This window comes from Lonchura striata, chromosome 2 (assembly GCF_046129695.1).
Source record: "Lonchura striata isolate bLonStr1 chromosome 2, bLonStr1.mat, whole genome shotgun sequence".
Classification (NCBI taxonomy): Eukaryota; Metazoa; Chordata; class Aves; order Passeriformes; family Estrildidae; genus Lonchura; species Lonchura striata.
Window position 1 is genome coordinate 67,641,228 of NC_134604.1, and position 21,912 is coordinate 67,663,139.

Here is a 21,912-nt window from a genome sequence, read left to right on the forward strand (position 1 = left end):
TCTGCACCTATCAGATGATGTCTATGCATCTCTAACCTCTACTTGATGTTCACCTCACCAGAAATGTCTTCAGGAAACTTGCCTCACTAATAATTCTGGATGAAAGTGAAAAATGGTGCTGTTCAACATAGCTTGAAGGACACTGGTTTGATTCTGTTCCAGTGGGATACTGCTTCAATCCAAGCTGTATCACAAGATTACTTGGGTTTTTAATTAAGATTTGATTTTGATTACAGGCAAGAAAAGCAAAGGGAAATTTTGAATATTATTATTAATAGGGATTTACAGAATTCATTCCATTCATTTTGAAGTTCAGTGATGCAAATATACCCTGAGACAGTGCTCTGAGGATAGGCTGCCAAGTATTCTACTTTAGCATTCTACTTCTACCATCTAAACAACCATAGGATTCACACATGATTTTACCTACATAAAGAGCATCTTTGGTTCCAAACACTGCAGCATTCAAAGAAGCACAATCAACTTGTCAGAAACATTTTTTCAAAGTATATACTAATTAAGTTAAGTGTTCCTGCTTCTTGCTGTTTCTCTGGTGACTCATGATAGACAGAAATATAGAAAAAGTTCTAAAATTACATCTGCATGTTTCATGGGAATTAGTGTTTTTTAGCACTCACGTAATCATGTCTTCAGGTTCTTTGTTAAGCATCTGTATGTTGGTAAGCATCATGCACCGACCCACTTCCTTGTCAAGGTGTCTGAGTATGTTGTCCACAGCTTTCCTTACTTGAGAATAATATAATGACATACCTGTAAAAATATGCATTTTTGTATAATTGGGGATATTTATACATACATATATATTCTGAAAAAGAAAGTTGCTTACTCATGCTGTGGTGCATGAAGTAAGAAAAATGCTTTCCTCATGAGATAGGATATTCCTGATATCCTGATCCAAAATCAGAATATGTTGCCTACTCCAAAAGGAATGCTTACATATTCTACATGGAGACTTGAATACTGCATCATAAAATCACAATGAAATGGCTAATATAAGAATTTTAAAGTGCAAACATTTGTTATCAAATACTATCTTCAAATAGTTCAACTACTTTAAATACTTCAACAGCAGTGGGTTTTACAGTGCCTATTTTCTCGATATTAGTACAGTGATCTAGCACAGTACAACACAGATCTTTGCCACTGGTGTAGACTTCATTTCATTCAGGTAACTTTAAGGAAGTATGAAAGGGAGGAGCCAAATTCTATTTTTTTTGCCAACAAAACCAGGTACCTTCAGGGCATGATAGAGAAGACTCTTCTACAGCACAGGATTCTTGCTCTACATTGAAGCCCAAGACAGCAGTGCTGTTAACTTAGGCACATAAGTACAACATTATTTTACAATTAAAAGTTTTTCCCAGTTTGAAAGTTTAAGATATTGCAATTAAAATGAGGCTATCAATGGCATCTTTGATGGTTTTCAAATCTGGTACATCTTCAAGCACAGGCAGTATTTCTAATAGGATGAATATCCATGAATAAACACAGCTATCAGCACTGAAAGATTAAAGACTACATGTGTCTTTAACCCCTCCCAGAATACAGGGTTGCTACCTCTTGTGGAGCAAGAACTTTTCAGAATAACCTATGAAACAGATTTCGTAGGAGGACTGAGGAATTTTCAGAACAACCTATAAAAAGTGGAATTTATCAAACTGAACCACACATTTCACTAGAACACACAAAAAATTAAATGCTTACAGTACAAAAATAAATCAAATACTTAACAATAATAAACTATTCTGCTCAAATGCTGAAAACATGTTCACATCCATTCTCACACAAGTTTCTGTATTGTCCATCCTCTTACTGACCTATCATTTTAGCTTCCTCCTCAGTAAGAGTTTTGCTCAAATATGTTTTCTTCACTCTGAGAGTGTTTCCCGAGGGAAGGACAGCTCCAGTCACTGGCATTGGCGGTTCACCATCTTTCTGCTGCAAGCTATCAGCAATTACCAAGAAAGCTCTCAGGCCAATATTCATTCTCTGTAAAGTTTAGAAGATGGATGAGTTCAGTAATCAAATACTCATATTCTATTAATATTCTTCATTCACTCTGAAATTTTGAGAATGTACTTGTTGGCAATTTTTTTCTGTATCTTCACTACATTAACTAGTCTCATATATTTCACACTGCCCATGAAATAAATAGTGAATTCTTATCTCCACTGTGAGCAGTGCTCTCCCCCTCTCAGAATTTTAAGTATTTGCATTAGCATGTTATCTTTTTATCTTCAGGATAAAACACCTGGATATGATCTGTAGTGTACCAATGCATCTTAAATGGACCTTCAGTTAAACATAAATGACCTATATCTGTTGTGAAAAAAAAAGACCAATAACTGTCTTGAAAAGGCCCCAGGGTTAATCATACTGAGAGAAAAGTCTAGAATGATGCTCAGTGCCAAAACTACAAAAATATCAAGAAGCTGAATCTAAGTGATCTGAATGCCTTTTGGGAATGCTCCAGAGGAAAATTTGCAAGCTTTATATTGCAGTGATTGAAAGACTAGAATGTTTTCAATTTCTCTGGATTGTGTTCCAAAAACTAAGAGGCTGTCTTACTGACAGGATCCCAAAGATGCATTTACACAGATTATGGGGATTTTTTTTTTCCAGAATGCTAAGTCCATGTACCTAAAAAAGTGATGCAATAATGTCTTTACTTTCAGACTTACAGAAAACAATAAAATTCTTTTTTACAGAGAGACAGTAAAATTTCAGATGTTGATTCAACAAGAAGCTAAGGACTATGTCCATCCCCTCTAGCTAGGCTAACACAAAATGTCCTTTGTAGAACCTTTCTCAGTCAATGCTGCAGGTGCCTGACCCAGAGCATGGTGAGGACTGCCTGCTCAAAAATTCTGTTTCATCCTTTTTTACTCTGCCATAGCAAGATGAAAGCTGTGCTCAAAATAAAGCTTGCCTTTCATTTTTCCTGCTTTTGACAGTATAAAGTTTAATCTACTTTTCCACATTTTTCTAGCAAATATAATTTGTGCAAGGCAATCACTCTATTTTAACATCTTAGTGAATAGATACAACTGTTTAATTTTGCAAGATTAATACAGACATGTTTTATAAGAGGATCACAAATTATTCTGCATTTTTTCTTAATTTCTAAAGGAAAATATTTTCAAAATTTTAATAAACTGTATATTCTTAAGAGAGTTTTTAATTATCTTATTTATATTTTGATTTTTTTTAATGTTTTTCAAATTTCTGATTTTTTCTCTAGGAAGCTGACTCATGACAACACCACCAGAGGAGCTTTGCTGGTCAGAGTAGTAAAATTTTATTAGAGTGTTTTCTTTTTCAAGCTTTCTTGCATTATGTACTCAGTAACACTGACATTGTTACAGAAAAAAATATTGTTTTATTAGAATAGTTTAATAGTTTAAGGCATTGCATGTAACAACATCAGATATAGTGCTGATAAGGACATATTGCAACAATAGTTTTATTTATATTTTTCTTTTTGTTTTTTTTACATTTGCAATAGTTCACATTTGATATTTTTCACTGAGAACACATCAGAAAGGCATAAACAATATGACATTTTACAGTTAGAAATTCAGATGTATTTTACACATAAATCAGATTCAAGATTTTGCCTGAAAATGGGACAAAGATGAAAGAATGCTTAGAATGTAACCAGGAAGTAAATGTAGAAAAATGCAATACATACTAACTTTAAAAAAAAAAAAAAAAAAGCAAAAAAAAGCACAGATATACATCATACCTCAGGGTTAAGACTGAAAGCTTTTGCTGGTTTTCCAACACAAAGGAAGTCAAAGATAATTTCTTTCATTGCAAAATCTAAACGTTCCTAAAATAGCAAAAATACTGCAAATCAGTAAGCTGCTCACTTCTGTTAGTTATTTTCATTAAGGCTATAGAATGCTGAAAACCAGTTTAATCGGGGTTTATTTAAACATATGGAAAAACAGATTTTCAGAATTATGTAGAACATATTATCAGATCTAAACTTTTAACAATACTTTATGTTGACAAAATCCAGAATGTATAGCATTTAAATAGAAAATGATCCATTCTGGAAATAAAGCTTTTTAATTATTTCATTTAAACTGCAGTAATTATGCCACTAACACAGTATTTTACATAAAAAGAGCTTGTTCACAGATGGCACAGTTAAGGGAAGATTTTAAGCATCTGTTTGCTTCATTTCTATTCAGACACTTTAAGTATGTGCTTAAGTGCTTTACTCAATGGGAAAATTTTCTGAATTTAAGTCGTAAAAGAGATGAAACTTCCGGCACCGCAAGTTAGTCTATTTTAGCAGTTCCCATTTGAACTGATGAAAACTACATGTGTCAACTCCATGCTGAACTTGGTTGACATCTGACTTCCTGCTTTGAAAGCAGGACAACTTATTGTCCTGTACACTAGGGATGGTTCAGTATCAGGATGAAATATGGCCTAATATTTTGAACTTTATTGACAGTCAGAGTGTGTCAACAAATACATTTTTTGACTAGCTGGAAATTTAAAAAACTGACAAAAATTACATGTGAGTTAAGTGAATACATTTTAATCTATTTTCAATGGAATGAGGTTAATCAAAACTGCTGTTCAAAAGAAGTTTGCCCCAGCTCAGTCTATAATTTCATCATTCCCTGAATGAAAGATAATATCAACAGGGTAGCAAAAAAATCCAGTCATTAGAAGTATAGTTATTTGTTAATTTGTTATTGGGAAAATAAGTTGTTCATTATATGGAAAGATATACGCATTGCTCTCCCATACCTGTGCAATAAACTGTATTATCTTCACAAAGATGTTTAGAGGCATATCTCTTGGCACAACACCACGGGACCCCTTGGGGAAAAGGGTTGTGACAATAGTAATAAGTCGACTGCAAAAGAAAAACAAACATTAGTCATTTTGGACCTCGCAGATCTTCATTTAGCATGACACTCCACATAGAAAGACCAGAAAAAACTTCCTTTGAAATGAAAATGTAATGGAGTGTCTTGTTCTGATCCTTTGCTACAAATTCAGTGCAATTATTTTATTTCATTACTATGTTACAAGTAAATTAACAAATCAATGGCCACTACAAAACTATTTTTAACTTACACTGAACAAGGAGTTCTAATTTTTCCAAAAGCAGAAACACTTTATTCAGCAATTTTCATAGGTGACAGATTAATTGACAGCACCACAGGAGGAAATATTTTGTTAGGTACAGCTGAGTTTCTTATTTTGCAACAGAAATAGGTACAGTTTGAAGGAATTCAAGAGAACTATAAAACCTCTTCATTGGCAACATCCATTCTACAATGGATTTTCATTACAAATAAAACACTTTACCTTTGGGTAGCTGTGTTGCTTTCACATTTAATTCTGATCATGTAAACCCACAGTAGTCTGTACAGAGATTCCAGTGCAACTCGAGCCATTTTTGGGTCCTTATTCTAGAGAAACATATCACATAATGAAAACTTCAGGCACAAATTAGCAAGTAAGTTCTACATTTAATGGATGCCAAGGTCCAGCATTTTGATAATGAAACTAAAAAAAGGTAGAGCCTCACAATTTCTCAGTGCTCTATTCCTATAGCTGTAGGATGCTCATGCATCTGACTTGCTTCTGATATTACTTCAGTAGTTGAAAAACCCAAGTATCAAGTTAGTTAAATTAGACAGATGTTACAATTTAAAATCTCTGTTTGAAAATCCCCACAATTTGACTATGAAAAGAAAAACTCCTATTCAGTAGATTATATAAATTCAAAAGTTGTTGCCCTATGGTGGAGGCCTGTTATGAAGAACAGATAAAGGAATGTACCACACATACTCAAAAGTGAAACAACAAAAATCCATGGATGTTTAGGCTATCCTAATTAAATGGCATCTGTGATCAGCTGGACTGAATTGGTTTTATCTGTTTGGATTGCTGTTTATTTTTAGAAACTAGTACGGGATTGTCTTTGGGTCTCTTCAGTCATATGCAGTTTCCTGTTTCTGTGGCAGTTGTAAGGGCTGTCTGAGTGAAAAACAAGTGAGTGCAGTCCAATCAGATGGTCTCCCACATGTTGAGCCATCTGCTGAGTTAAACTTTGCAGGAGTCCAGTACACTTTGACCTGAGATAAGGTTTGCCTGGCCCACAGGGCAAATCTCCATGGCAAAAATCTGAAATATTTTCGGCAGACAAATGTTGAGTCACAGATCAAAGACTGCGGTTTGATCAAAGAAACTGCAACTGATGCTGTCAGAAATTCCTGAATGTCTATGGGCCTGGGTCCTGTAAAATGACAGAAGACATTTTGCCAGTGATATGGGAGACTACTTCAACTTTCAATGTGGCATCTGTCACAAGCTTAGGAACAGAAACACTGTTTTTGGGCTCTAATTTCCATTCAACTCCTTGACAACACATTTTATGCAATAAAGTTTTACATGGACAGAAAACTGAATAGATTTTTTTTTGTTTATTATAGAAGCATACAATGCTTGTCAAACATGTTTAGAATAACTAGAAAAAGGAATGCCAAAGGTTACTTGGCATATTAATCTCTGAAGGATTTTAAAATAACGAAATTCACTACAATCAATTTGTTTATGAACCTGGTTACTTGCAATCAATTTTTCATCAGGTATAGTCACACCAGTCCTTGTACAATTCAGACCCAGGGAATTTTAGTTCTTCAACAGGTGATGAAGTCCATTTATCAAAATTTATTATTATTTCAAAGCTTTCAAGAAAACAGCAGGCTATGGCTAAGCGAGTTAAGATAACAAGAGGCTGTGTAGCAGAGGAGGAAGCTATTTGTTAGCAAGTGTCCAAATATTCCAGTGATGAGGCATTTAGCTCTGACAGCCATTGAGAATGAGGGAGGAGAAAAGAGGGAGGAGAAAACTCCAACGATACTGAGACCAGTATCACTGGATTTTTCAAAAAATAGTAGACCAGTTTTTTGTCAGATCAGTAAGCTGCATGGCAGAAACAGGATTAAGAGGAAGATGATAAAAAGCCTAAGATACATCCAGGGACATTATGGGCAAGTCCATGAGCAAGATCTGTCCAAGCTCATGGTGTTGATGTGCACACCTCTCCCTCTAACGGATGTACACAGCTTTTCCTCCACTGTGTGAGTTTGGCTTCAGTTTTGAGGTGCCAGCCTGTCTGGTGAAAAGATTGTTTCAATGGTTGGGGCATCTTTCTCTGTACTGGGAAGGAGTGGCCAATCACTTTCTTACTTTGGCCACATATTCAGCCACCTTACTTTCTCTCCAAAGTAATGACTGAATTAGTGCCACCACATTAATCTGAGAGCCCTATAAACTGAAGCATATATCAATGAATTACAGGTTGCAAGACAAAATTCAATTTTATTTTCAATCAGTAAGACAGGACCAACTTTTCTTATATTTTCTATGACAGTTTCAAGTAATTTGTTAGGATCTCCTGATTGTCAAAAAAAAAAAAAATATAATCCCATTTGGCTTTGCATTTTCTGAAGCTTGTACAATTGCATAAAACCCCATAATATTAGTTTCAATGACAACAAGGTTATTTTCTGAATCTATTTGGAAGTAAGATTCTAATGCATCCTCAGTGAAGGTTAGGTATTCAATACTGGCAGAAGGAAATCTTCAGGGAGACTGAACATTCTGAAGAGCTATTCTAACAGCAAGATCCATATGGGAAGAGTCAACAAAAATTGTTTAATTAAGACAGAGAGAAAGCATGACCAGAAAACAACAGCAAAAAAGGATGTAATATATACTTTTTGATAAGCTTGAGAACTCAGCTTTTGGAGGCCAGATACTTGAGCTGAGAAAGGGCTGAAATGTGAAGTTTGTGTGAAGTTTGAAGTGTGCTGTTAGCAGAAGCCTCCTAACCACTGGTTCATCAAGACACAGTTGGGAGGACCTTCATTTGCTCTAATCACTTCACTGTGTTTCTTATATTGCCCTTTTCAGGTGAGCACAGGACCATCCTTTCACAGGGATGCAGTTTTAGCATGGCATGGGACATTAGTTATTGCAAAAGTAAAAGGCATGTGGAGGAACAGCAATGATAACTAGCACATGTGCATTGAACATCACGTGCAGCCTGGGAATCACAGATTGCAGTGGAAAAACCTTAAACCTCAAAGATCTAACATATGGCAAGGGAATAAGAAGGCTACATGGAGGAAAGAACTTGAAAAAGTTTAGGGTTTTTGTAATGTAAACATTTAACACGAGTGAAACAAGCAATGGAATCAGTGTCCTACAAGTAGTTCCATTTTGAAAAAGTAGTAACAAGTTCTTTGTTTCCAATGCTTATGTGAAAAAAGCAAGTTAGTACTAGCTCACTTTTGGTATATCACTCAACCCATTAACTTCCATCAGCAATTTTTTCTGTTTCACAGGTGTTTGAGTCAGTCTTGATTTGAGATAGAGGAACAGCAGAAATTCAAACTAAGCCCAGGAATACTTTTTTGCTATTGGAAAAACCTGCACAGCTAAAGAACTTGTACTGTCAGGAATAAAGCTTTGTATGGAATCAGACAATAGCAATAACTCAGCACATTTACCTAAAAAGGCTATGCAACAAATTAACAGTGCATACTCTGAATACAATATTAAACTCTGATTACAATATTAAAACCAAGAGATACTAACCTTGAGATTGGAAAGGCAGTTGTTGAGGAAAATATGCCATCTGTTTAAAAAGAACTGCTTCTGACTGACACAAAGCAGGCATGTTACCAAGGGGTACAAAGCCTAAACAGGAAATGGATGTCAATATAGTGTTATTTGCATGTCTACACAACACAAAACTAACTTAATAGAGCCACTGTATACTTGAAGTTCTAACTCCTCCGTTTTGTGCAATACAAGTTAGCCAACATAAACACATTAGTAAACAGTGCTGTTTAAAAGGAGCCTTCTCTAAAGCTGTTACTGATATGTTTCACAGATTAACTAAAACCAACCACGTGTACTCATAGCAGTGTAAGGGCACAATTTTTCAGACTCAGGATTAAGTTCGTTAAGTTCTGTCAGTTTTCTGAGAAATAAAAGCATGGAAACATCTAAACTTTATTATTATAACAACAGGACCCACAGAGATTGTCGGAACTTCTAAATCAGATGATACGCCTCAAAATCTGCAGTGACAATATTCACTGCCAGACATGTCAAAGAATTTTGTTAAAATACAAGGAATGCCTGGATCTGCTGGGAGTTACAGCTTGTGAAGTGAAAAAAAAAAAAAAAAAAAAAAGAAGCAAAGCAGAACATAGAAGTTCAAACCCAGTCTCTTTGTCAACACTTCCTTTAACGCTTGTAAATGATACCAAAAATTAAGCTAAAATGCACCTAATGATTTGGAAACTGACTCTGCTATTTCAAGAAGACTAAAGTTTCAGTTGTAACGTTAATAAATCCAGTCAGGACTTAAAAGGTGTTAGTCCAAAATAAGGTAAGTTCACTTTAAGATGAATTATTTTAAAAATTATCTCTGAATTCTAACTTTACCCACAGCTTGAAATATAAATGCATTATAAATCTCAGTTTCTGTTCCAGTAACACATAACATAAACTGTCCACATCTAGGTTAATTTCTTGAGCAACTGTACATTAATTTTTATTTTTATAATCTTCACATCCAAAATATATATGGGACAGGATAACTGAAGTCTTCTCACAGAACACTTTCTTACAATACAGTTGAGTAATTGATTGGATCACAGAGTTTAGTAACATTCCAAGAGTGTTACAACCCATCCTAAGGAAGATCCTTAGGAGGGAAGATAAACCATCTCCTGGAATTTCCTAATTCTCTCCATTCTCTACCAAGAGAACCTTAAAGACTAGCTCATATGAGATACTTTTAGATAGAAAATGAAACAAGATGACTTCCCCCATCCTGTCTGTACAGTGAGTGCATGGATTCACCAAACACTGATCTTGGTCCTGTTCAAACTTTAAGGAGTGTGCTTTCTTCCTGGAAGTCTGGAAATATGCACTGCAGCTATTTTTGTCAACTGTTTGCCTTCCCCCTCCTCCTCCTCACAATGTTTGTATTTCTAATCACACCCTCACAAAAATCTATTTTATTTTGTCACTTTTAACTATGTAGCCTCCAGTGTGGTATGTGTAGACAAGCAATCAAATGCAAAGGCCCAGCTGTGCAATCCTTTCTCAAGAATCTAGTATTGACTTTGGCAAGTATGGCCACAGTTTGGGAAGTTCTATTTAATGTAAAAACTGTACAGAAAATCTCTACCCTGCTGCAGTTCCAACAAGGTTTTATTAACTCAACAGAAACTCAATAGTTTGCCACACAAATGCAAGCAGAGTGAAATCAGAAATCCATCTCAAGCCTCCCGCTAATTCAAACTGGATCAGGACTGCACCCCAGGGGATGCTCTGACTGTCCCCTGGGAATGTTGTAACAGGCAGAGAGCTCCAGCACACTACTGCAGTCCTCCCAGCAGTTTCACTAGCGCCAGGGACCTGCATTTGCTGAAAGAACTGGAAACAGGGAAGTCTTTTTGACTTTCCCCTAGAATGAGGGAGGACGAATGACAAACTTTCTTTACTTAAAAGGTCCAAGACTTCAAAATGGATTAGCTAATGCCACACTGCTGACAGGCGCTGACCCAGTTGGAGAGACAGACTGCTTAAGGCAGCCAGCATCAAACTGACTCAGATCCTCATTTAATTCAGATCAACTCATGATTCCAAAAATATACTGCAGTGCCACTGTTCATCTCACATGAAAATAAACGCATTAGGGAGCTACACAGTAGCCAAGTTATGGATTTCAAAGGGCATGTGTTATAAATTTTTTCCTTCCTACAATGTATTATTTAAGCCCCGTGAAAGAGTTGTTCCCACAAGCCTCATTTGTTCTCGCTTGACAAGAAGTGAACTCCATTCTTTCTCCTCTTCTCCTAATGTTTACACATAATAACTATGAGAAGAATGAACCATTTAATAATCACAGAACCAGAAGTAGACAACATATTTGATTCAGACTAATTTAGATTATATTATTAGTAAAATAAGTACAGTTACTTTCTGCAAACACAATAATCTTCCCTGCAAATAGAAATGTATTGGTTATAGCCAAATGCAAACAAAACATTTTGCAATGTCCCAAGAGTCTTGCTCAGAAATATTTGTGACAGTAAACTTTAACCTCTGCTTCTTAGGGTTACTAACCAATGAATGTTTCTTTCGTGATGAAAGTTCAAGCGTTGTATCATACAGGCTTTCGACAAAGTTCCTCAGACAGGGGACATTCACTTCATTTTTAACAGCCTGAAATAAAAGTTCATGTTAGCAAAAAAACTATTTCACAAGCTGCATTATCTAATTTAAAAAAATTATGCAAACAACATAAAAAATAAACTCACAGCAGCTACGGGGACAAGAATTTCAACAAACAGTCCTGCCAGTGCATGCTTGATATCTTTGTCTTTAACTTCAAGGAAATAATGTGCACATTCCTAAATTAAAAAAAAAATACAAGAAACATAAATTGTGTATCAGCTTGAATAAAGACCTCTGAACATTTGCTGAATGTGAATCATGTGTCAGTGACTATTTTTATCCTGTAAATCCCACTGAACATATCTGCCTCTAAACTTCTGAATCTGCATTTTGCAGCAAGCAGAAAGCAGGACCTAAGTCAAGATCAAGGAGCTGTAACTCTAATCCAGAAAGTCTCCACTGACTCCAGCTGTGCCTGGTGGTGTTTTGGACTGGAAATGGAATTGGACTGAGGGGCTGACCTCATGCCCTGTGTGTATCTTCAGGAGCAAAATTAATAGTCAATATGGGCTGCTTTACACAATGCTTTGAGAGGCTAGAAAAGGAATGTAATTCTCTGTAAGACACACAGGGCAATGAACAATGTTATTGTAAATATTTTTGGATGAATTTCATTGCTAGGATTCATTGCATATGGAGGGTCAATATGGAATTGTGCTATGTGAGGACAATTTCCAGCCTGCATCTGGGGATTAAGAAAAAAATTAAACCAGACTTTGTCCCAGACATGCAGCGAACTACTCTCCAGACAGCTGTGCTGCTCAGGAAGTGAGGGAGGGGAGATAAGCATCCACCCACGTGTGTGTACAGCTTCTCTGAGGATGACAAATCCTATTGCCACAGTTACTTTTTCTCTGGGTTCAAGGCCCAAACAGCCCCTGACTGTATGAGGAAGGTCCCCACTGACCATTTTTCCTTCACAATCATGCAGAGCAGTTTACACCTCAGATCATGTATATTTTTTCCCTGTGTGCTAACAGGATTATACAACACATGGTTTAAGTCACTCCAGCCAGTCTTCCTGAGGTGCTTCTGCACTCCTTGGGGGAAGACAGGCTCTTTTGGAGCTCACTCCTGAAAGCAGCTCACCCTTCGAAAGCATCTCTCTCTCCTACAGCAGCACTGTGTGACAGAGGTTTTAGATGAAACACTGCACAGAGATACTCAAACAGACAAACTGCCCAAAGAGTTGAAATGTACTTCACCAAACTGAGTAAATGAGGTTTTCCTATGTGCACAAGTGCATCTTATGATGCAGAGCAGTAAATATAAGAATTCATTTAGTACTGAGATATTGTAGCAGGGGAAGGAAGAGATCCAAATTTCAGTTTTACTGTATAAGATTTTTACCACAGATTTTAATTGTAGTGAACACTGGATAAAGCTGAGCCACAACCCCATTCACTCATCAAGTCAAGTGCACTGAACACACATTACTTTGGTATTTTGTCAGCTCTTGATAACTTAAACTAAGTTGACACATACTAGTGTGTGTCTACATAATTAAGAGTAAGGTAGGAAAAAAATTACCTGTTTCTGTGTTGTTAAATATGTCTTAAATACACAATTAAATATGGTTTAGAATGTATTGCAAAGCTGAAATAGAATGTGCTTCCTGTACAGGACTCAAAAGAAAAAGCTCAGTGTGTCTGTATGCCTGTATATTTGTATTCCAATGCCAAATCCTTACTTGTGGCATCTAACATTGATTTTTTTTCTCCATTTACACCATTGATACACTAAACTTTACATGGAGGTTTATATAAAACATATATTTACTGGATGAGTGGCTCCAAACCATGTAACCATGTGGGTGATCCCAAATAAAAAACAGGGGAATAGAAAGATTAAGCTAAACAAACCTGCTGGTGGGTACAAAACCAATTGTACATTACCAGCAAGAACTCTGAAACATGAAATAATTTCTTGCCTTGTACAAAATGATGGAATCTGTTTATTTAAAGCACTCATTGTGGTCAAACGGTCAAACTATGTTCTGTACTAGTGACTTTTAAACCAGGAGGGTACAGAATGCACTCTACAGCAAGCAGGGTGAAGGTGTGGTAGAAGGAGACATGTCCAAAGGAAATTCTATCCAGCTTTTGCTGCAATTCTCTGTTTCTTCCTCAGTATTTTCCTCTATTAGAAGTTTCTCTCTTTTCTGGCAACTGTGTGAGAATTGGAAGATCACTCTGGAGGCAGTGAGCAGCTAGGGAGACACAGCTAGGCATGGACACAGGGCAAAGGACAGGTGTGGGATAGTGGGTTGGAAGGGCTGGGGTCTACAGAACAAAACTTCTTCTAGCTGGAGGGTGACCTCTAGGAACTAGAGGTATATGACTGAGGAAAAGTTGGTATGGGCTGACACACTCCAGAGACCAAAGCACTGAGGGGTTCAGAACAAGCAGAAAGTAGCTGCATGTAGATTTATGTGGAAATGACATAAGTGAAATCTCCTAGAATAGTACATGGAAAATAAAGGCTACCCCATTCAGAAAGGTCTTGGAAACCACAGCTTGAGAATATATACTTGAGAATTTTACCTGCATAAACTGAAGAGAAGCTTCAAAGTCCTCCACAGGATACATCTTAATGCGAAAGAATTTCATTCCCATTATAAGACTGATAATGCTTTGAACTACATACGGGCTTTGTTCTTTATGCCGCAACTCTTTTAGCTCTGCCATAAATTTCTTCTTTACAGCAGGAAATCTATGAATTCACATTGGTTAGTTTCAAAAAGTTCAAAATCAATATTTGAAATGTATTGTAAGGTATATAAATTGGGAAAAACCTAAAGAAGATAAAACTTAGGTTGTATAAAAATACCATTTCACTCAGTATTTGAATAGATTTTTTTTGTTTAGCTTTCTTTCACTTATAATAACTGAGAAAAGGAAGCATACAGCCTGATCTTAGTCCCTTAGATAACCACATGTTTCAAATTATTTTATTACCATGCATCTCTTTTACGTAAGAACTAACAATGTTATTTAAATAACCCCTTCACATGTTTTTCAAAAATCCATCATGGAAGATGGCTATCTTGCAAGTACATGTAATATTTTTCAAAAGAAAATATTTATACTATAACCCTGAAAATATTCATATAAGCAATTTGTACCTTCATGTTTTTTTCCTAATAGCCATTGCAGTAACAGTTAAGCATTAACAACTACAATTACTTAGGGTAGAGGACTCAGTGATCATTTTTGGTTTCCCCCACAAATCTATTGAAGGTGTCTTTGGAGACATGTTGTCCACAAAAATGATATATAGAAAGAGCATCCAACAGGACCTCCTGTCCTTTTTGAGACAAAATGGGAAGATTGTAATTGTTGTGGAGGGTGTAACAACCACAAGAATGTTAACAACCTTTTGTTATCCCCTTTGATAGACAACCCAAGTGAACTCAAATAAATAGACAAGCAGGAAGAAGCTCTTCAGTTACAGAAACATCTTAGCAAGGCCCTTCAGAACTTTGACAGTCAGTGTCAAGCTCTGGATCCAGATGCAACTTCTCCTTTTGTATTTGACCCAGCCAATTCAGAGGTGCAGGTAAGACCTTAGCTGAATTTGTATGATTTCCAGAATCTCAAACTCTTAGCCACATCAAACCAAACTGACTGGTTTTGTAGAGTTGAGACTCACCCTCAGCAACAACAAAGTGTTAGGAGACAAATACCATTACATCAAGGCAGTAAAATTCATCCTCTGCTTAGTCTGTGGTTTAAGTGTACAATGAGATGATATATTGGGTACATGAGATCCTGAGTTTGACTGTTTTCAGTTACAAAATTTAAGATCTGACCCACAAAATGTTTGATGTCATCTGTTCTAAGAAGGATGAAGGGTTCAGAAGCAGATGCATTAAGTTGTGAGCTGAAATAGCTGCAGAGAGCCTTAACATTGCTGCTGTGGAGGAGGATAGCCATTTGTAGGTTTGCCCTGCTAAAGAAAAAATAGCATCTACAAAAAAAACTAGCTAAAATAGCTCTCTTCAGCCCTTTGGGCTTTCTACAGACGTCATTGCTGAGATAGAGAAAATAACGCTGCTGTAGTTGAGTTGAATTTATTCAGTATCACTGGACTAGATGCAGAAAGCCTGTGATTCCCTAGAGGCCTATGTTCTAGAACATCTGGATAAACAGAAAACCAATGAACTGAAATGACTTATTCCTACAGAATTCTTAAAGTAATTAGAAAATCACAATATTCACATGCTAAGCAAGTAGACTGTCATATTTATAAGGAAATAATATATTGAATTTTTCTTACTTTGCTTGAGCTAGAACACCTATTACTTCTGCATACAAATCTGCAACAATGTGCATATTCCCAGTGTTAGGACCAAGGTACCTAGCAAGACACAAGAAAGAATTCTCAACTGAGAAAAACATACTGTTTAAAGCACTATTACAAAAATACGAAAGTATCTTTTTCATAGACTTTTTTGCATGAAAAAGAGTCTTACCCTTCTTTGTACTTAAAGTGCTTGAAAGCCAAGTTAATAACATCATTTACCAAACTGTCTATTACAGGATGAAGTGGAATCTGAAAATACAAAATAAAATATAACAAGTACACATATATTACACTAGTGCTAATATTACTCATGGATATCATCCATTCAGAAATGTGCCAGTTAAAATAGCATGTAGCTAACAATATAGCTATAATAAGCCAGCCATTCTATGTTTATTTACTTCTGAAGATAAATACTTTCATTCTAAAGACTTGCCAAAGTAAGGCCTGTATGAGCACAGAATGCTATGTATCATACAGGTGCAAGAAAGATAGCAATGAAGAAGCATGCAGGATCTATTTCATTTTTTTATTATAATTTTAAAGATGCAAACAGAAAGAAGAATCCCAAAATTCACTTGCATTAGTAATTTCTATCATTTATTAGTTAATGGATAATTTGAGAACTCTTACCTGTTTCAAAACTTCTATTAATACTAAAGAAAAAATAAAATCAATAGCCAGATCTCTTCTCTCCATTAAATAGTCCCTCTGTTGTTCATCACTGCAAAATCAAACCAAGAAACACAATATTTTGGAGAAGTGTCATAATTCACATTATATGCCTTCTTCAATTACGCAAATACAGGTAACAGGGAATTGCGTTCTACCTTTTAAACTCCAGTCCAGCACTGCAGAAAGTTATGCTCTTAAAATCTGAGATAAGTAGACCAAATCTAACTTGTTACTGTGATGTTCTTTCAAATGCTTAAATATTACCTATCCATTTCCTCCTTCTTTTTTTTTCCAGTTAAAGATCCACAACAATAATTAAAAAAAAAAAATGAAAACCAAGAAAACTTGTGGATTCTGTAGTCTAACAAATTGATTATTCCGTCCATCAAGAAGCCAAGAGAAGAGTTCCAGGAACAAGCTGAAAAATGACACAACTTTCAAGCAACTGTTACCTCACAAAAGCTGATGGGTGAAATGTAACACACTTAACCTTAGAATTTATTAATTACACATATTCAAAATCATACCTTTTGGATTTAGTGCTTGTTCTTGGTCTGTACTCATGAGATTCATCTTCTATGCCGTTTTGCCTTTTATACCAATCAAACAAAGTGCGCAAGATAGAGGGTAGACAATATTCTGAAAGTGAGCTCATTGAGCTTATAACCTATCGGGAAAACACAATGAATCAACAAATGAAATGCTGTTCAAGTTTTCTCTCCTCCTTAAAAAGAGTACTAATTCAAAGGTTCTTTCTTTTTTTCATTCATTTTTTGAGAACTCTGGTGCAAGTAGTGACTTAATATTCTCGATTTCCTGTCTTTAAAAGATATGTGGACATGGCACGTATGAACATGGTTTAGTGTTTACACTTGACATTGTTGGGTTTGTGGTTGAACTTGATGATATCAAAAGTCTTTTACAACCTAAATTATTCTATAAAGCATAAACAGAAATGCAAAACTGGAGTGTATGTTGATAATCTTTATATTTATGATCTTAAAATGCATTAAAATTGTGTATAACATCTTTCAACATACCAGAAAATCATCTAGTTCTTCAAGCAGGTTATTTTGATTTGCTACACAATGTTGATTTGAGTTCAAAGTGATTGTAAGGAAAGAAGATTGTAATGAGGTACTGCCTCCAGGGGTTATATCTGACTGCTGGATGCCCCTCCTGAAACTCCAAATACATTGAGAAACACCACAAGTTCTGCAATAATTTTATTTAACTGACCAGGCAAATGCATGTATCTTATTCTTAGGCACTCACACACCTGCAAACTTAGACAAAAACCTGGAAACTTCTCTTTTATATATAGGAACATGTTTAGAGATTCTTGTGTCTTTGTGGACACAAATAAACAAAATATAGTTCAGAATTATTCCTTAAAGGTTGCCAATTAAACAGCTCTAGAGGCATACTGGACAAGAAGATTACTGCTCACTCAGTATTAACTGTGTCACCAATTACAGAAATGTTACTGAGCATGTTGGAATGAAACATGACTTAAACATTCTATTACAGGAAACTATAAAGCTACAAAACATGAAAAGATCAAAAAGTAGGGTGGAAAAATAAAATCCCTTATTATACAAGAGGATAATGCAACATGTATTGCAACTGAACGTTCACAGCTACAGCATTTGTGCATATTCTAAGAAAATAAAAAACAAGTATTTAAAATAGGGAAGAAATTAGTGATCTGGAGATTTTTGACCACCTCAAGATCATGCAGGGCTCGATCCTGCGAAGTGCTGAGTATCAGGAGTGAAGAGCTGAAGTGTGCACTACATGCTAAGCACACTGATTATGTAATTAACTGTCAGGTTTATCCACCTGCTTAAACTCAAACCAGCACGTTTCAATGCTTGTGGAAAAACAATACAGTTTAATGTCACATGTAACACCAAACTTGTGTGAATGCTGTGACTAAGACAAGAGCAAAATTGGCAGAGCAAGCATTCCCAAATATTACTACAGCCTTAACTGAGAACTTTTGTGCATGACACTTAGTCTAGATGAGCAACTCTGAATCCCTTTTGTGGTTTTTCAGCCTCAGGATTTAACTAATTCACAGTGACTTGGTGGACTAAAGTTAATGAGACACTTTGAGGATTAATTATTCAGGTATTATGGCCTAAAATTAAACATGCTACATTAGAAAGATATAACAACTGCCCCTGCTAAATTAAAAGTTTCCATAAAAATAGTATTTTTGGAAAACTTTCAATCTAGTCTTTGCAATAGATTTTATTACCTGAAATATGAAATAAGTTTTTGTGGAAGATACCATAAAGCAACTGCTTGCACCAGTGACAGAAGGCCTTTCATAAAGTATTACTATAGGACTTCAGGCTCAATTATACCAAAGCCTTCTATTGTATAAGGCTTCAGAAAGAATCAGTCACCTGGTGTCAGGGTAAACTACACACGACCAACTCACTTCTCTACTGTTTTACAAAGACTTTTTATGAAGTTAGCACAACTCTGCTTGTTAATGATGAAATACAATGAAAATGGGTTTCCTAGGGAAGACCAGAAAAGAATCATAAAATCATAAAATCACAGAATGGTTTGGGTTGGAAGGGACCCTAAAGGTCATTTAGTTCCAACCTCCCTAACATTGGCAGGGACACCTTCCATTAGACCAGGCTGATCTAAGGCTCAACCAACCTGGCTTTGAACATATCCAGGAATGGGGCAACTACAGCTTCTCTGGACAACCTACTCCAGTCTCAAAGTAAAAAATATCTTCCTTCTAGTTAGTAAAAAATTGCCCTCTTTTAGTTTAAAACCCTTAGCCTTTGTCCTATGTTCATGGGCCCTACTAAAAAGTCTGTCCTCAAATAAACCTAAATATCTTTTCAGAAATCACAGTAGCTAACTATAAATGAGAAGTTGTTTCAATCAGGTCTTCCTTCATGTTCACTTACATATATACACAGCTGTTCTCTAAATCCCACCTAAACAATTTCACCAGAAAAAGTCAAAGTGATTCCTGTTAAATGTTCTCATGCCATACTTTCTCTGCTGAATTCACAGTGTCTGTTCTCATTTGGGATAAAAGGTCAATATAGCTTTTTATATTTTTTCCTTTTTTTTTTTTTATAATCTTTCTGTCATTGCACTTTTAAGACAGGAAGGAAGGGTGGACTGGGAAAAGACCTGGCTCTCAGGGAACAGGAAGGGAGGGAAGTCTAGCCAGCATGCCGGTTACTCAACCCTTTCATTTACTGGAAGTAAGTCCAGGAGTGAGATGAATTCTAGCTCTGTGCTGCTCCTGAAAGGGAGTGCACAGATGTACAAATATGTCCTTGTTGGAGAAATGATCATATTCTTCCATCATAAATGAACTACCTACTGTATAGCTTAAGGATAAGAAAGCTGCACAAGTAGGGAGCTGTTTAAAACCTGTCTTCACAGAGGATTAAATATATGTTATGTAAATGTTTAATATTTATTTTGGAGTAAAATACTAGAGTAAATTTAATGAAATTCTGCTCAGAAGACAGCTCACTACAATTTATATGCTTTCATAAAAGTTGTGATGTATTATCAGAATTCAAATATAAGAAATGTTTCCACTAACAGCAAATTGATAAGATTACCTTTTTTATTTCACCAATGAATTTATATGTGCTTTAACACTAAATATATTCAAAACTGCACCCAATTTCCAACAGTATCATTAATTTTTTGGCCCGGCATTCTTTTCTATACCACATATATCAATATATATGTTGAATGGGCATTTTACTGTCATTTTAATAAAGCAGAACTGCAGTACTTCATTTTTGCAGCCTTGGTTTATGTCTTGTGACTCTATTTTTAGCAGAGTGTTTACATATTTTATCTTCAAATTTTTGTGCAGATTCTAAATAATGGACAAGCACAAGTAAGGTTTTACACTTTCTATCAACGCTGCTGAATGCATTTGTGATTGAGATCTCCTTTCATTCACATCTTTGCTCTAAGCTTTTTTTTTGGACCGTGCCATGAAGTTACATCTCCCTGGAAATGGTTAAAACTGATAACTATTCAAGTTGAACTCACTAGTTTTCATTAATGGCCTTCACTTTGTGAGGCAAAAAAAGAAAGCAGGAGGTTTTAGTACCATAATTTTCAGCTAGTATGTTTATATACCACCAAGGTTTATACCTATTTTACTAGCAGCATAACAGTTTACATGAAAACCCATTTATTTTTAGTGGACAGTAAGTTCAGTTCTGAAGGTATTATCTTTAATTTTGCCTTCAGATGTACTTCGTTAAATACTGCTTGAACTCAAGCCTCTGACCAGGAGCCAAAGGTTATTTTATGACCCCATGACTACCATTTCTTATAATTTCTCTACCCTGTGCCTTTTTCTGGTGAAGAAGGACTAAGTGTAAAACTCAGGGAAAGGGAAAACACTTTTTGTGTTTTGCAGTGTTGCTGCAATGACAATGATAGCAGTATTCACTAACTACATCTAAAAATAATATTGGATAAGAATCATTATCAGCACATCATTAATCATGTTTAGGCTGTTATGAAACAGGACACTTTATCATAGTATGCTGCTTAGTACCTTATTTATTTATTGCATTTTCCACTTTTTCATTATTGTTATTATTTATTTTAGTTTCCTTTCTTTACCTTGGCTGTTGTTTTTTTTTTGTTGTTGTTTTTGTTTTCCCCTCCTAAAAGTATATAAAAGATTAAATGTTTTTGCTTTCCAATCTGTAGTCTCCAGCACAGTGCACTTCTAAGAAGAGAGCAGTAAAAACTATAACAAGAATAAGCTTTTGTGCAGTTTATGCTGAAACTTCTGCAACAGGCTCCTTGGACAGATAGCTTCATATGAAAACTAAGCCCTCCTGTTAAATTTTCATTTCCATGGCCAAAACATTACATTCATTTTGTGTTTTTATATGGAAAGCAGTCTGTAGCTCAGTCCAAGATTACACAGTGCCCTTCTGCCTCCAGTGTTGTCAGTTCATGGAACATTTATACACCGTGGTAAGAACAAATGATACATTAGCAGAGGCTGAGAAAAGAGTAATAAAAATGTTTCCTTAGGTGAGGATCACCCTCTTGGAGAATTATGCGTTTGTGCTAGCTTTTGATCTTTTCATGTACTGCAACTTTATGGTTTCCTGTAATAGGAAGTTTAAGTCATAGTTCACTAGTACAATGTTTAATAACATTTCTTTAGCTGGCGACACAGGGCATGCTAATGCTGGAGCTGTAATGCACTTTGCCAATAGGCAATGGAGTTGTCTAACCAAGGACTTTCAAAACATGATTTTAAATATACTATGAAAATATTTAAAACCATATGAAAAAACCTACACAATTTCCTGTATATATTTTCTTTATACACATGCACACCTAAAAAGGAAAACATAGTATAAGGAATGCAGCTTGTTAGCCAATGATGAGACATTCAGCAAGTTGGGATAAGTATCATCACTTCATACATTGCTCAAGATACTATTATTTGTTCAAGGAGGGTGATGCAATTGGCAGCCAGACATGCTGTCTGCCTAACAGGAGACACTGACTACACCTATGTGGAGAGAAACAGTCCTGGCTTAGTCAGCTTTCCAGACGTTGGATCCA

At 35.8% G+C, this 21,912-nt stretch overlaps 1 protein-coding gene across 11 annotated transcripts in view; it reads right to left on the reverse strand.

The window, feature by feature from the left end:
* Positions 1–21,912, reverse strand: part of FRY (FRY microtubule binding protein) — a 221,714-nt gene that overhangs the window by 88,057 nt on the left and 111,745 nt on the right. For all 11 annotated transcript variants that reach the window (XM_077781437.1, XM_077781443.1, XM_077781442.1 and 8 more), the window contains 13 exons: positions 16,830–16,969; positions 16,261–16,351; positions 15,797–15,876; positions 15,601–15,681; positions 13,866–14,034; positions 11,406–11,498; positions 11,212–11,310; positions 8,662–8,763; positions 5,359–5,462; positions 4,792–4,900; positions 3,767–3,853; positions 1,839–2,010; positions 639–771 (listed from right to left, as the gene is read on the reverse strand). In XM_077781437.1, the coding sequence (XP_077637563.1) occupies positions 639–771; positions 1,839–2,010; positions 3,767–3,853; positions 4,792–4,900; positions 5,359–5,462; positions 8,662–8,763; positions 11,212–11,310; positions 11,406–11,498; positions 13,866–14,034; positions 15,601–15,681; positions 15,797–15,876; positions 16,261–16,351; positions 16,830–16,969 (1,460 nt within the window). The remainder of the gene's footprint in view (positions 1–638; positions 772–1,838; positions 2,011–3,766; positions 3,854–4,791; positions 4,901–5,358; positions 5,463–8,661; positions 8,764–11,211; positions 11,311–11,405; positions 11,499–13,865; positions 14,035–15,600; positions 15,682–15,796; positions 15,877–16,260; positions 16,352–16,829; positions 16,970–21,912) is intronic.